Source organism: Ciconia boyciana, chromosome 12 (genome assembly GCF_034638445.1).
Source record: "Ciconia boyciana chromosome 12, ASM3463844v1, whole genome shotgun sequence".
In the NCBI taxonomy this organism is placed as follows: domain Eukaryota; kingdom Metazoa; phylum Chordata; class Aves; order Ciconiiformes; family Ciconiidae; genus Ciconia; species Ciconia boyciana.
The window spans coordinates 19,857,442-19,871,931 of NC_132945.1; the positions used below are offsets into that span (position 1 = coordinate 19,857,442).

At 52.4% G+C, this 14,490-nt stretch overlaps 1 protein-coding gene across 5 annotated transcripts; it reads right to left on the reverse strand.

Annotated features, from left to right (window-relative positions):
* Nucleotides 1-78: 78 nt before the first annotated feature.
* On the reverse strand, nucleotides 79-9,070 carry RAB39B (RAB39B, member RAS oncogene family). Of its 5 annotated transcripts, none has more exons than XM_072877537.1 (4): nucleotides 8,784-9,070; nucleotides 4,187-4,407; nucleotides 1,674-1,825; nucleotides 79-1,053 (listed from the first exon to the last, which is right to left on the reverse strand). In XM_072877537.1, exons 1-4 carry the CDS (start codon nucleotides 8,996-8,998, stop codon nucleotides 895-897), a joined length of 747 nt encoding a protein of 248 aa, XP_072733638.1. In that variant the 5' UTR covers nucleotides 8,999-9,070; the 3' UTR covers nucleotides 79-894. The 5 variants fall into 5 exon arrangements, 4 of the variants coding, with proteins under 4 accessions (XP_072733638.1, XP_072733639.1, XP_072733641.1 ...); XR_012044857.1 differs by lacking the exon at nucleotides 79-1,053 and adding an exon at nucleotides 3,226-3,318 and having other exon boundaries at nucleotides 1,688-1,825; XM_072877538.1 differs by lacking the exon at nucleotides 1,674-1,825.
* Nucleotides 9,071-14,490: the final 5,420 nt, after the last annotated feature.

Consider the following 14,490-nt stretch of genomic DNA (forward strand, 5'->3'; position numbering starts at 1 on the left):
GACGAGTTAAGCATTTCTGCACGAGCAAAATCAGTGCTGTGTGCGACTGCCGATGACCTCATGCTGGGTATGGGGGGGCGGGCGGGGGGGACCGCATTCGAGCTGGAATTGCTCGGTAGGCTCAAAAGGTATTTGGCTTGGGGGGGATGGGAGATGGCTGTGGCCATCATAACTCTTGTTTGGGGTGGTTTTTTGTTCGATACGACGTAAATACAAAAACCAAACCAAAACTCATAGACAAGAACTGAGGCTTCCCTACGACTGATCCTTGCCCAGTGTCGCTCTGTCCTTTGCTGTTAAGTCTTTGTTCCTGTGAGTAAGAACAGGAGGTCGGTTTGCAGAAGCTGTTTCAGCTACTGCGACACTAGGCCTGCCCGCTGCTGAGAACGGCCTCCTGGAGGGGCTAAGGCTGGTTTTGGCTACTGCTGCAGGGAGCAGGGGGTTTGGTTTGGGTTTTCTGGTTTGTTTTAGAAGGGCCAGTGTTTCTATCGTTGCACTGTTTCTTCTCAGGAAGGTAGCTGGCTGGTTCTGAAGATCTAAGCCATGGGCCTTCAGAGAAAAATGTATAGCAAATACTGTTGCAAAGAGTGCCCGTTTATTGTTGAGCCAGTCCATGTCGGACTTTCCGTTACGGCTGCGGTACAGAAGTGGTGCAGGTAGCAGATAGCTTACTGATAAAGAATGGGGAGGCAGAAAGAAAAAAAAACCACCAAAGTTTCTTTACAAGTTTTAAATTTCACATTATCACATAGTAACCATTTTGCTAAATACAAGCATATTTTCAGTCACATACAGACAGCTAAATACAGCATTATTTTCACATTTCGTTACAGCGCATAACAGAAAGCGAGGAAAGTGTATAGTATGCTTTTATTCTGGAGGTTCTGAGCAATTTCAATCTAACATGCAGATTGCTTTTAACATGTGGTAGAGACCACAGAAAGTTAGCTTTTTCTTTTTTTTTTTTTTTTCTTTTTGTCCTAGGGTAAAAGTGCTCCTGACCTTTATCCTGTGAAAGGTACCACCTTCTGATTTCTCTAGATCCCTCTTGCGCTAGAAGTCAAAGCATTAAAACCAGTTGTTAGAAAAGAATTCTTAGCATATCCTAGAAGTTCTTCATCTTAGAAAAAACATTCCAAATTTTGTACAGATGAATCTACATTTCCTATATTTTAATAAGCTGTCTAGAAAATGCAAGGAATTAGAAAAAGATGTATATAATGATTTCTCTATCATTTAATATAACCATTTATTACCTCTAAGTAGTTAAGACTGCATACGTTTTCTTCTGTACTGTTCCTCTTTAGAGTTACTACACCTGTATTTTTAAATTGAAGGTTTACTCTGGAGGCCTGAATGCACTTAGTTATTTAGGCTTTCTGGAATTTCTCTCTGGGAGCAGTAAAGGGGAATCTCTAAAACCCATTAAATAAAATATTGGTTGTCTCATGAAGTGATCTTTCCCCTGCTGGCCAGATTCCTGCACAGAGAATTATAGAATTTTACTATTGCTAAAATGCCGTTTGACCCAACTTCTCACTGCTGTTAATGTAGCACTCCAGCTCTGCTACCCTCAGCTCGGCAACCCCAGACACACCTCGTGAACAGCCGGCCCCTGAAAGACCAAAGTGGTTGCTTGGCGGACTTTGCATTCAGCAAATGAAGAAACTGACCCTTTCGTACTTGTTTGTCCTTGCCTTTGTGAAAACACGACTAAGAGACCTGGTCCGAGCAAACCTTGCGCTCTCCACTGGCGTCAGCCCATGACAGCCCACGACAGCCAAGCTCCTGTGGCACTCTCTGCATCTGCTCCCGCTTTGCTTACCTAGAAAGAGATTTTGTAAAGGCGGTTTTGTTTTTTTTTTTTTTAATATTCAGGGCACTCAACTCGACCACAACTGAACCCGCCTGGAATTCACTGGGCTTAGCACAAGGTTTTTGATACGTTTATAGCCTAGTCAAGAGTGATCAGGGTTAGCAGTTACAAGCTTACTGAAAGGTGCTAGGCCATTGCCACCCCTCCCTTCCTCTAATTTGCAGCCAGTGCCCTCCCAGCAGGTGCAACACTGCTGCTCCCCTGCAGAGCCCAGGAACTGGAATTGTTCCCAGAACACTGAAAATAAAAATGTTATTAATTTTCAGGGTTTTGGTTGTTGCATTGGGTTGGGTTTTTTTGTGGGTTTTTGGTTTTGTTTTTTTTTTGTTTTACAGCTTTAATATGGAAACCACAGGGTTTTTTTCTTCATACAGACCTGCCCATGTGCTGCAAACCGTGAGAACAGGTTCAAAGGGAGAAATCGGCTGAACTCAAGAGCAGTCAAGAAGACCCAGATTTTATAGATGGGTAGCTTAAAAAGCTGTAACAAGTATTTTATTCTTCTCTTCTTAGAGGCCTAAAATCAAACACTAGATGCTTCCTGTGGTTTTTACCTAATCCCTCCCTCCTGCCCCTTAGCAGTTTGGTGTATAAAGCTTGCAAACTTGAGTGAAAAAACAGTCACTGTAGTTTTGTTTGTTTGCTTTTAATAGTCTGAACTTCCCTAGTTTGCTAGAGGAGCACGGTTACCCTGCTGCACTTCAAGAGCTTCAGTTAAAACTTAGCGGAAGCAAAGCTTCTAAGCGGTGAATGGCATTCCCAGAAAACATCCACCTACGTATAGCTTTTGTAACACGGCTGCCATCCTATGATGACCAACCTGAGACGGATCCTCTTTTGTCAAATTAAAACATGGAGGAAAACAAATTTTACTCTTGAGCTTGTCTTGTGGCTTTCCTTTCCACCTGCTCAGACACTTCTGTTGTGTGCTCCTCCTTCCCAGTGCTAGTTCTCTTCTTCCACAGATGCCAAGAAAGAAAATGATACTTTAACAGCAGAAAGTACTGATGGAAGCTGTTGCTTTCCATGCTATTTAATTTCTTTAAAAGCAAATCTCACCTTTTAGGATGTCTGATGCACCTGAGTTAAGCTTTTCAAGTTTTTTTTATTTTGTTGGGGGGTTTGTGTTTGTTTCCCCTCCTTTCCATTCCGCCTTTTGACCTGGCTGGCAAGACACCCAAAAGGTCAGCACAGTGCTGTTAGCAAGACAGAAATGTTGGTGCGTCCCACCTGGCTGCAACACCCCAGCCTTAAAATATAACACATGAGGACATGGTTCTCTCTTTACGCTCTTGATCACTTAATTCTGTTGGAAAGCCCTGAACTCAGGGTACTTTCAAGGTACTCACCTATGCAGTAAATGCGTAACAAATGCATTGAATAATTACTACTGGAGCCGGAGTTGCCACTTAGAATCCCAGTTCAGCACAGCAAGAAAAGCACTATTGGGGAGGGGAATAATTTAAATTTTAATTACCAATCAAATAACTACTGTTTTCCTCTTTAAATCCCACCGAATATTCTTAGCTATCAAACTAGGTTCAAGAACATAAGAAAGAAAATTCAGAAGTGTGCATACCATGTCAGTAAACTTTTCCTGTGGAGTTGGCCCTATGAGAAAATGGTATCTGTGCTGCCTTTACACCTTCCTGGTACCAAACAGCTGACACAAACGAAGATGTCCTCTTTCTTTCTCTCTGTCTGCCCATTTGTCATACTACTAAAGCATCCATACTGTGGCTTCAACACCCAGCATGGAGCTATGGATTTACTTAGAAGAGGACACGTGCAGCACCCTGGCACGTGCCAGCCCATTCAGCTCTCTGTATACTCTCTCCTGTCTCGTGCAGCCCTTCATTTCTGCTTCCTGTCTCCTTATAACATCTACATGCACCCCCACTCACTCTCCTTTAGGTTTGTAGCCCCCAGTTCTGAAAGGTTATTTGGAACAGAACATTTCTTTCCGGGGTCTGTTCTGGTGTCCAAAACAACGTGGGAGGCTGTTCACAACGGGAGTGTTGCTCTCCCCTCTGTCACACTGAGTTCACTTAGTAAAGTATGTTTGGTTAGTAGAGTTCATCACCACTTGCCTCACTAGAAGAGCTCAGCACAAGCATCGCCTATCTGATTTCACCACTTCTTCTGAAGAGTGCACTACATTTGGGACAAACCCGCTCTTTACCCCTTCCCATCCCTCCTGGATTGAAATTTCCCCCCTTTTAACAAGCTCGTATATATCTCGAGTCAGATCAGTGAAGGCCTTCTCCACGTTAATGGCATCCCGAGCTGAGGTCTCAATGTACTTCATACCATATGCAGCAGCCAGTTTCTCAGCTTCGTGCCTGGTGACTTGCCGCTGTGTGTCAAGGTCACACTTGTGACCTACCAAAACAAAGACGATCTGGTATGGCTGGACGTGCACCTTGGTCTCCTCTAGCCACTCGTGCACGTTCTGGAAGGACCTGCGGTTTGTAATGTCAAAGAGGAGGAGTCCGCCAACCGAGTTCCTGTAGTAGGCTCTGGTGATGGACCTGGAAACAAATGAGCCACAACAAAAGTATAAGTTAAAGCTGTTTGGGAAGAAGGGCAGAGCGAGTTTCATGTGGGGTTTTGTTTGTTTGTTCGTGTCTTCTGATTTTTTTTTCTTAAGCCAAATGTAGCCCTTCTGAACATATGTCTTTCTTTAAGTAAGCAGCATTACCACCACCCTGTCTACCCTGCAGAATACAGGGCAGAGGAGGCCATTCAGGCAATGTCTTACCACTTTTAGTTTGTGCTCTGTAGAGCTTGTCGTTCAAAAAGACAACTAATCTTGGCTTAAAGATTTCACTCTTGGGTAACTGCCCCACTGATTTGTTACAGCTCTGTTCAAAATCCCCCCCCCCTCCATTTTTGGTCTCTGTTTTCTACCATGGATTTCTGTATGCCCTTTGCTGTTAGTCTAAAGAATCCCATCCCCCACCACGTAAATTCTCTGAATACCTTGTGTAATCCATTGGTTTAGAAGCACTGTAACAAATTAAAGGATTCATTTGAAACCAAACACCCACTCTCTGACGGATACATAAAAGAAGGAGGCTACAGATTTGGAAGGCAGGCCATGGGGTGGTAGCTCCCCTCCATACACCCAGGGCCTCGGCACAGGGACATCCACCAACCCTTACACTTTCTTCCACCACACCACTGGTCAAATTGACGGCACGCACCGTTACAGCTAACGCACGACCAGGAGCAGCCAGTCTGACCTCCCGAGTAACAGCAAAATGATACAACAGCTTCCTAGGGGAATCTGCGTTACTGCTGGTCTTGTTCCTGCCAAATACTGACAACATTAAACAGTAACCAAAAAGACCTCCGAACCGCGGGCTGAGAAATGGAGCGCATCTTCCACAATTCTTCCGAGCAAGGGCAGACTTCAACGCAGCCAGAAGCAGCACATGAAATCAGCTAACACAGGGCGATGGAGCCAAGCTGAGACCACAAGGCTGAGCAGAGCTACAGTTCAATGACTGCTACACGTGGAAAGACCAAGAAGCTGTAAAACTGTGATGTTTCTGCAAAGTCACGGATTCGTTCTAAATCCAGAAGCAAGGATCGATTTCAGTCCCTGGAGGAATTCACGCTCGGGCCTGAACTTTCCTTGCTGGGAAAATGTAAGCACTGCTGCATTTTTACCTTGGGACAAGTCCCATTTTGGACATGCAAGGCTGTTGTTAGGGGTTATTTGGTCCTGTAGTGTGTGTATCTAGCGAAACTGCCCCAAGAAAGGATGAACTGGAGTTTTCAAGGATTGCTTTATCAACAGACATGCAGTGATGGGTGAAAATCCACAGCCAAAACTGAAGAAAGCCAGAAGAGGAGGGGGAAGATAGTTGGCTGCATTTGGATAATTTCTCCTCTCCCAATTATCTGGCTGAGGGACAACAGTAGCTCTGCACATTTGGCACTGAGGGAATTAGATCTGCCTTTTGCTATCTAGCCAGCCGCAAACAGATACTGGCGCTTTGAATTCACCCCCACACTGTCACAGGCATCTCTGCTTCTCCCTTGTGTTCCGTGCCATCAGCCCTGGCTCCTCCTGCCAACATCAACAATGCCTCAGGTACTTCTGAAAGACATGACGGGATCTAAGCTGAACACTGCTTTGAGGTAAAACTAGGTGAAGGCCTCAGTGCCTCTTCTGAAAGCCTTTTCCACGGACTGTTTTCTTTACCGACCCGCAGGAAGGAAAGTATATTGCCTTCACGTTGCACGTCACCCCCCAGTTCCTTTCCAAGACTCCTACCTTCCCTCCTCCCACCATGCTCATACAAGCTCATGCAGAGCAGTACAGGGATTTGCACCTATTTTGGCCAAGTTTTAACATAAAGGTGTTGCCTCTGTCTGGGAACTCTCCCCTGCTCTGTACCCATGGTGGGGACTCTGGTACTGGGGTCTGCGCCTGTTTGTTCGAGTCTTTCCCTGTCAGCCAAGGGAGAGCTGCCGGCTGGAAGGAAACGGCTCTTCTGTAGGTGGTGGTACACAGTTCCAGGGAGGGAGGGCTGCACATGCCTTTGCTTTTGTTAGCGTTACACAACATCATGCTTCAGACAAGGAAATCACAGTAGCTGAGCAACCAGAGATGGGCAAAACCTGCTGGATCCAGGAAGAATTCGACCCTGCTCTTCTACAGCTCCAAAGCAGCCTCAGCGCTGCCCCAGGCAACATGTTTGGGGGCCTGATCTGGCAAAATAGAATGGCACACGCTTAACTGTAATTTAAGCCTTGACTGCACGGAAATTGCTTCTAATTTATGGAGAGTGAAAGAGCTCACAACAGGGGTCAGGAAGAGCAGAAATGTAGCACAGCTGCAGACCAGAGAATGCCAATAAGGTGTCTTCAAAATAGCTACAGTGGTTTCTTCCTTGTGGGGCAGCTGCTAAACTATGCAAAGCAGACTGGAAATGCTCAAATCAAAGAACTCTGAAAAAGCAGAGCTCATTCTTAGGAATTTCCTTCTTACGAAATTCCCTGTGCTACGACAAAAAGGTTTAAGGGTTCTGGAGAGCACCTGCACCGTCGTGCTTCTTGCCTACGTCCACAAGTCTGAGAGGCTTCAGCTTATTCCAGTAATAGCTACATCTTGCCTTTTGCCAAGAAAAATAGCTTGCAGGAGGAGTCCAAGAGCTGCCGTCTTTGTGGGGTACACTTTGTCACAGGGGTAATGGCGATTTGAAAGGCATAAACACAAAATGGACTTTTTTGCCTGATTTTGTCATACTTCAGAGCGCACCTGGGTTTGCTGACTTCCCTCTAGCTTTTCACACTGGGAATTTAAGTCTGCGCTTTGGCAAGGGCATTTCCAAGTTGCACGATGTGGGGTTTTTTTATGTCACTCACTGTTCCTGCCCCTTACACTCTTCCCGCCTTTGAACGCTCCTGCCCACGGCAGCGGTGCAGCCTGCCCTTGCACTGAAGGTCGCCTGCTCATCATGCTTACAACCCGAGCGCCAGGCCGGGTCAACCACCAGCACTAAGGGTAAGCAGCCTCCAGGGCCCCAAACTTCCTAATGTGTAAAAGAAAGGAAATTGAAGCCATCCAACAGCTTTTGCTCTTCACGGCAAAGGCAGAAGCAGGGGACGGCACCCAGGCGTGTTTTCTACAGACCTCAGCCCGAGAGCCAAAGCTGGAAGCTGATGCAACTGCAAGCTAAAGCACCTCCTCTCGCAGCAGAATACAGCACCAGCTCCTCGCCCCCAAAGGCCGCAAGGTAGCAGAAGAAAAACCTGTCAGTGGATAAGGACCGACTACTGCACATCCTGGGCCAGATGCCAGCGCCACAGATGCAAAGGAAGGCGGTGAGAGGGGAGGTTTCATCTATTGAATGAAACCAAAATATTCTTCAGGCGAGTCATTACAGCACAGAAGTAGAAGCTACGTGAAGCTGCGCAGAGATGCGGAGCAAGGAAAGTGCTCCTGGAGGGAGCGGGATGAAAGCGCGGACGAGGGTTAAAGATGCATGAAAAATATAAGCAAACAGGAGGCAGGGAGCTGAGGGTACACTCACACCCCTTCCAAATGAGCACTGTCCGAGCAGCATCCATCCCGTGACAACACCAGCCCCCTGTTTAGCTGGGGCCGAGCCTGCTCCAACCGAAACTGCTGTTTTTGCTGTACAGTTCTGTGGGAAACTCTTGGCACAGTCCCACATGCCGTCTTTATTTTTCCTCATCAAGTCTTCCTTACTATCGCTTAACCTCCCAAATCGTGTGCACCCGTGCAGCGCTCCAGAGAGCGCCTGTCATCCCTGCACAGCCCCAACCAAGGGTTTGTCCCGGCCTTTCTCTGTCCGACGGACAGCTGGTCTCTGCTGTCGCTGCAGAGAATCAAACCACATATTCCATGGCATTTAGCGAGCCTAAACGTGTGTTCGGCTATGAAACATCCTGGTTACAGCCTCCCTGCACCAACCAGCGCTTCCCTGCCGAGCTGCACCTCTGATGCACAGCTCCTGGTAAACATCCCCGGACCCCAGCGCTGCCTCCGGGCTCCGTCCCCCTCCCCAGCGCGGCGGGGTCGCTCCTCTACACCTCCACCCTGCACACCCTACACACCCTACACGCGGCCATTTGGGGTGGACACAAACCCCGGGTACACAAAGCGGTACGCTTCCCCCGCGCGTTTTGCGGACAGCGCTGAAAAAAGAAAAAAAACCCCAAAAGGTGCAATTTGACTCTTCTTTGTCACATTCGCCCATCGCCGGTGCGGGCCCCCCCCCCGCGCAAGCCGGAGCCCGGCGCAGGAGGAGGGCGCCGGCCCCAGCCCCGCAGCTCCCGGCCCCGCAGCTCCCGGCCCCGCGCCGCGGGAAGGGCCGCCCCGCCGGGAGCCCGGCCCGGCCCGGCCCGCCGCCCCCGCCGCCGGTCTCACCGGAACCGCTCCTGCCCGGCCGTGTCCCAGATCTGCAGCTTGATCCTCTTGCCCGGCTCGATCTCCACCAGCCTGGAGAAGAAATCCACGCCCACCGTGGGGTCGGAGATCTGGGCGAAGCGCCCCTCGGTGAAGCGGCGGATGAGGCAGGACTTGCCCACGGTGGAGTCGCCGATGACGATCAGGCGGAACTGGTAGAGCCAGATGGCCTCCATGCTGCCGCCGCCCGCCTCAGCGCCCGCCCGCCGCCGCGCCGCCCATGCCCGGCCCGCGGGCCCGGGGGCGGCCGCCGCCGCCGCGCCGCTCGCCCGCAGGGGGCGCGCCGGCCGGCAGGCGCCGCGCCGCTAGGCCGGGACCGCGGCGCCCCGGGGCCGGCGGCGGCCCGGGCCTGGGCCCCGCCGCCGGGGCGCGGGCGGGCCGGCCCGGCTGTCTGCGCCGCGGCCGCGCCGCTCAGGCGGGCCCCATCGCGGCCGGCGCAGGCCCCTGCCCGGCACCCCGCTGCCCCGTCACCGCCGGCGCATCCCGCCGAGCCCCGGCCCCGCCGCCGAGGTGCTGCGCGGACCGCGGGGCCGGGCGGGCGCCGGCCTCCGCCTCAGCCCTGCCGGCGCGGCCCCGAAGCCGCGGCAGCGGCGCTGGGGCCCGGCCGAGGGTCGCTCCCCCCCCCGCTGCGGCGGAGCCCGCTCCCCCCGCGGCGCCGCGGCGGCCGTTCCCTGCGGCTGCAGCGGTCCCGCCCCCCCGCCGGTGCCGGTGCCGGTGCCGGTGCCGGAGCCGGAGCTGGGGCCGGTGCCGGGCTGCGGGATGGAGGCGCGGCCGAGCGCGGGGCGCGCCGTGATGCAATGGCGGCCGCGCTCTACCGCACTGCCGGGAGGAGCCGCCACCCCCGAAACGCGGCCGCTGCGGGAGCCGGGCGGGGGCGGGGCGGGGCGGGACCGTGCGGGGCGGCGGGGGCGGCCGGGGGGAGCCCGGGGCTGCGGGGATCCCCAGTGGCCGCGGGGAGCCCGGGGCTGAGGGGAGCGCCAGGGCTGAGGGGGACGTGAGGCTGAGGGGAGCCCCGGGGCTGAGGGGAGCCCGGGGCTGAGGGGGACGTGAGGCTGAGGGGAGCCCCGGGGCTGAGGGGAGCCCGGGGCTGAGGGGGACGTGAGGCTGAGGGGAGCCCGGGGCTGAGGGGGACGTGAGGCTGAGGGGAGCCCCGGGGCTGAGGGGAGCCCGGGGCTGAGGGGCGCCCGGGGCTGAGGGGGACGTGAGGCTGAGGGGAGCCGTGCCGAGCCCAGGACCAAGGGGGAGCTGGGGGCCAGGCGGCCCCGAAGCTAAGGGGCGCAGGCCCAGGCTAACCTGTCTTGACTTTCCCCGGGGCGAGGAGGGTCGAGCAGGGCGCGCAACACTTTTCCGTGTTTTAAACCCGAGTCTCATTTCGAGTAGAGGTTCAGGCTCCTCAGTGCTGCGTCCGGGGCTTCGTTCCCCTTGAAATCTAATGGGGGGAGCCCAGGTGCTCCCGGCACTTTTGGAGGGCCTCTGCACCGCCGCCCTGGGCACCGGGTCACCTGCACCGTGCGAGCCTTGTCTGGAAAGGGACTATGGTAATAGTAAGGTATCTTACTAACAGACTCATGAAACCCAGCATCTCCACATGCACACACACATCAATATGTGTGTGTGTATATAGTATGTGCATATATATATATATGATGTGTGTACAGTCTCAAAAATGAATAGTTACAGACATTAAATACCCAGCAACTTGAACACCACAAATCTTAACAAATCCATTTTCCCTCATTCCGCTCGAGCAGGTTCTTGGCTCCGCAGGGCAAAGCACAATGTTCAGGAGCCTGAGCAGCAGCGAACGTCGCGCAGCATATACACGGATTCCTCGGATCGTAAGTCCCAGTTTTGATCGGCCTGTCCCAAACGGGTAGCGCAACGGGTAGCGCCGCGCATTGCCATAGCGGCACACGGCCGCGCTCGCGTGGCTCCGTGGGATACGGCTGAGCTCGAGCGCCAGCTTGTTCAGCACTTGCCAGAGCAGAGTTTTGATCTCTGGAAGGGAAAATGAGCATGTATATTATTAAAAACGGTGACTAAAATGTGTGTATTAAGTCAAACAAAAAAAAAGAGGACTGTTGACACTTTTCTTTTTTTAGATTTATGAAAGTGTTGGTGTTTTTTTTAACTAAAGATTGTTTCATTAAGAGCTCCTCCTGCATGACCACTATTGAAATAAACACATTTACAGTGGCTATTACATTCATTAGATCCTCAAGAAAAGGACATTTATATAGGTGAGATGATAGTTAGCAAGCTTGCAAATCGGACTAGGATGTTAGAGAGACCATTTCAAGTCTTGGGGAATAAATGGCAAGGAATTTTTCAATATCCTTTAAAATATAATATATTTATTAAAAAATAACAACCCCAAAAGATCCTATTTTAAAGTACCTCAGGACAGGAAAGAAAACTGATGAAGCAATCTGCACAGCAACAGAAAAATATTAAACCTATAAATCCGAGTTAGCAGTACATTAACCAGTGACTTATTGCCAGCGATGGTTTGTGAGCATCTGTTGCACTTTACCGTATGATTTCTGAGTATTTGATGCCCATTAGTTCAAGCCCACAACAAACTGTGGTTTCTCTTGACTGGTTTTCTCTCCTCCCCATGCACTCACGCACACACCGTCGCCCCATTCCCTTTCTTCCATGGGTTTGACTACACTCAAGCAGGCACGAGGCACTCATCAACCATCAGTGGCATCTCCAGGAGGTATCTCAAGGCAGAGTGCCGGTGGGCGTTTCATGGCAGCAGCGTGAGCTACGACAGGGAGCAGCCGAAGCACCCTGACTTGCAGGGCTGTGAGGAGCCAAGGAGAGCACCAAGGGGTGGGCTGGTGCTCAGCAGATTCTGTCGTAGCTAGAGGAATTCCTGGAGCATCAGGGACCTCTTTTCCCCAGCAAGTAAACCCGCAAGATCCCGTGATGCAGATATTATTTTCATCTTCTCTGAACACATGCATATAGATGAACACACGCTGCGTGACTAGGCAGCCGCGATATTAATTAGCAGCAACTGAGGAGGTAGGAGAAAATGAGATCCTGGGAGAGCCTTTGTTCTGGTACCGTTTTAGAAAATGGAAAATCTGGTGTCTGAAAGAGAGAGAGAGAGACAGAGAGTAACCTAGATTTGATGCAAAAGCAGGTTTGTTGGCTGGGGACAGGACAACGGGTGCTGGTGAGAAGCCACGGGAGCGTGTGCACTGATGGCAGGGCTCGGAGCAGCCTCCGCGGGCTGTCGGCAGCCCTGGACTCGGGCAACCCTTCAGTGCTCCTTCCCGTGGATCCGAGGGTGATTCCAGAGGAGCCCCTTTCTCCTTGCAACCGCTAGTGCTGGGGGAGAGCTGCCTGAAAATGGCCTCAGCACGGGTGAGGACATGGCTGAACCCATGCCGGCGCACAGGGGCTGAGCTCTTGCATCTGCTGGCAGCACCCGTGGGGCTCCACAAGCAGGGTCCAGCCCAGCTGCCGGCAGCGCTGCTTCAAGAGGCCAAGGGGAGCTCCCATGCAGGCAGCACCGCCATACAGCCCGGCACTGCGTACAGCCAAACGTGGGGTAAAGCCCTTCCCAAGGGCCGCCAACGCACACCTGTGCATCCAGCTCCTCCACAAGGTGAAAAAACATCCACACATCAGCCACTGGAGCGGGTATTTCTTATTTAGTAAATTTATTTTAAGGCAGGAAAGCTGGGACAAGAGGCAAGGGCTGGAGAACGACTCCCTTGCTACCCTGCGCTGCCTGTAGTCTCTACCCCAGAGCGATTATATTGACTTCCTTTTAGTGTTAGATGATGAAGCCCTCAGCAGACGCTTAGGAGGGGCTTTTGCGAGCCCAGTTCCAACCCATTTCAGACTGGTGGGCAGTGAGCGCCGCGTGTGCTCCAAATGGCAGGAACCACTGCCGTGCAACCCCGCATTAAGAGCCCGGCACCAGCCTCAGCGGTCCCTGCGGCTGGGGCGGGATGGTTTCAAGGCAGGCAGCCCCTCTCAGGCAGGAGCTCTCTGCCCTGAGGCCCAGGCTCGCTGTGGCTGGGCCACAAACAGAGAAGGCACTGAGCCATGGTCAGGGATGGCTAGGAGTCAGATATACCCCCAGACACCAGCACTGCGATTCGCAGAGGTACTTCCCTCGAAGTAGTTTGCCATTCAGTTGTAGTTTAGTTTTTCTCCAAAACAAGCCAGTGCCCTTGACACCCCATAGCTGGCAGCTGGAGGCTGAAGCCATCTCCAAGCCCATGGCAGCACTACGAGGAGCAGAGTGCATCAGCACTGCACACACCATGCAATTTTAATGCCCTTTCAGTTTCCAAGGATACAAAAAGCGATCAATCAGCCCCAATCCCTCGCTGCAGGGCTGGCTGCACAGGAGCTGCCCGGGAGAGCCCGTGCCTGCGCCCCAGCCTGGGAAGGTGCAGCCATCGCAACACGCCGGTGAACCAGAGCACCCGAACCCACAGGCTGACGTCCCCAGCCCTTGCAGGTTTTATATCCCAGTCCCACTTGCAATGGAGCTGCTCATCACCGCAGAGATCAACTGCACCCACGTGGAGCCCTGCAAGTGCACGCTACCAAACAGACCGATTACTGAAAACAGTGATGGGCCACACAGCAGGGCGATGGGAGTGCTGAGGACGGGGCTGGCTAACCACACGGAGCAAACAATTTATTAGCTACGTCCAAAAAACATCCCTGTTAAATTAGGCCTGTCCAGGAGATGTGACATGGAGACAGATTACACTGTTGACGGGGATGTGATTGCAGCTGATGCGTGCCACTGTAAAACCCAGGAGCGAGGGAAGGTATTAAGCGAATTAATGTTTATTATTTATATGATGCCCACAGTTAGTCAGGGTGGTGCAGACAAGCGTGAAGCCAAGGGCACCACGCAGTGCTCAGGAACTGACAGCTCTGCTGACAGCAGGCACTGGGAGCGTAATTTAGGACTTTGTGACGAGGTGACAGCCTTAGAGCCTCCAACAGCAGTAGCAGGAGGGAAGCGCAGGCAGGGCTGAATGCCAGGAGGCACGTGGTGAAGCTTCTGTCCCACCTTGGCTTTTGGCTGGGCTCAGGTGCCTTTTGTAGTGGTGGACTGGCAGCCTCTGTCCCCAGGAAACTTGTCTAACCTCCCTCCCCAAACGCCAACCTGTCAGCAGAATGCTTCTAGTGAGCAATGGGGTACTGCACCCCAAGGCAGCTCCAAGCATTCTGGTGGGGTTCCAGGGGTGGCATCCTGCAGAGGTACCCCTGCCCCCCCAGTGTCACACTGGGCCCAAATCAAAAGCAGAAGAGCAGACACACGCTTGATAAATATAGTCATGGCTGAGTGATGCTGGCTGTCCCATTAATGGTCCCCCATTAGGATAGGAACACATTACCTAGATGTTTCTCCTACACTAGGCGTCCAGGCTCCTTCTGTAGCCAACAGAGAAAGGCAGGAACATCTTTAGAGCTATTTATCCCACTCAGCTTGATGGGATGAACCTCCACCTCCACTGCTCTCTCCTTTGGCTGTAGAGGAACAAAGGGCCCAGCACAAAGCAGCTGCCCGACCACAGGCAGCTTGAATTGCCCCAGCCTCTGAGCAGGAGGCTCTGCCCCCTCCCAAGGAGCTTAACAACGCCACAGGGACCGGGCTGCAAAGCCAGCCAGGATCTGTGCC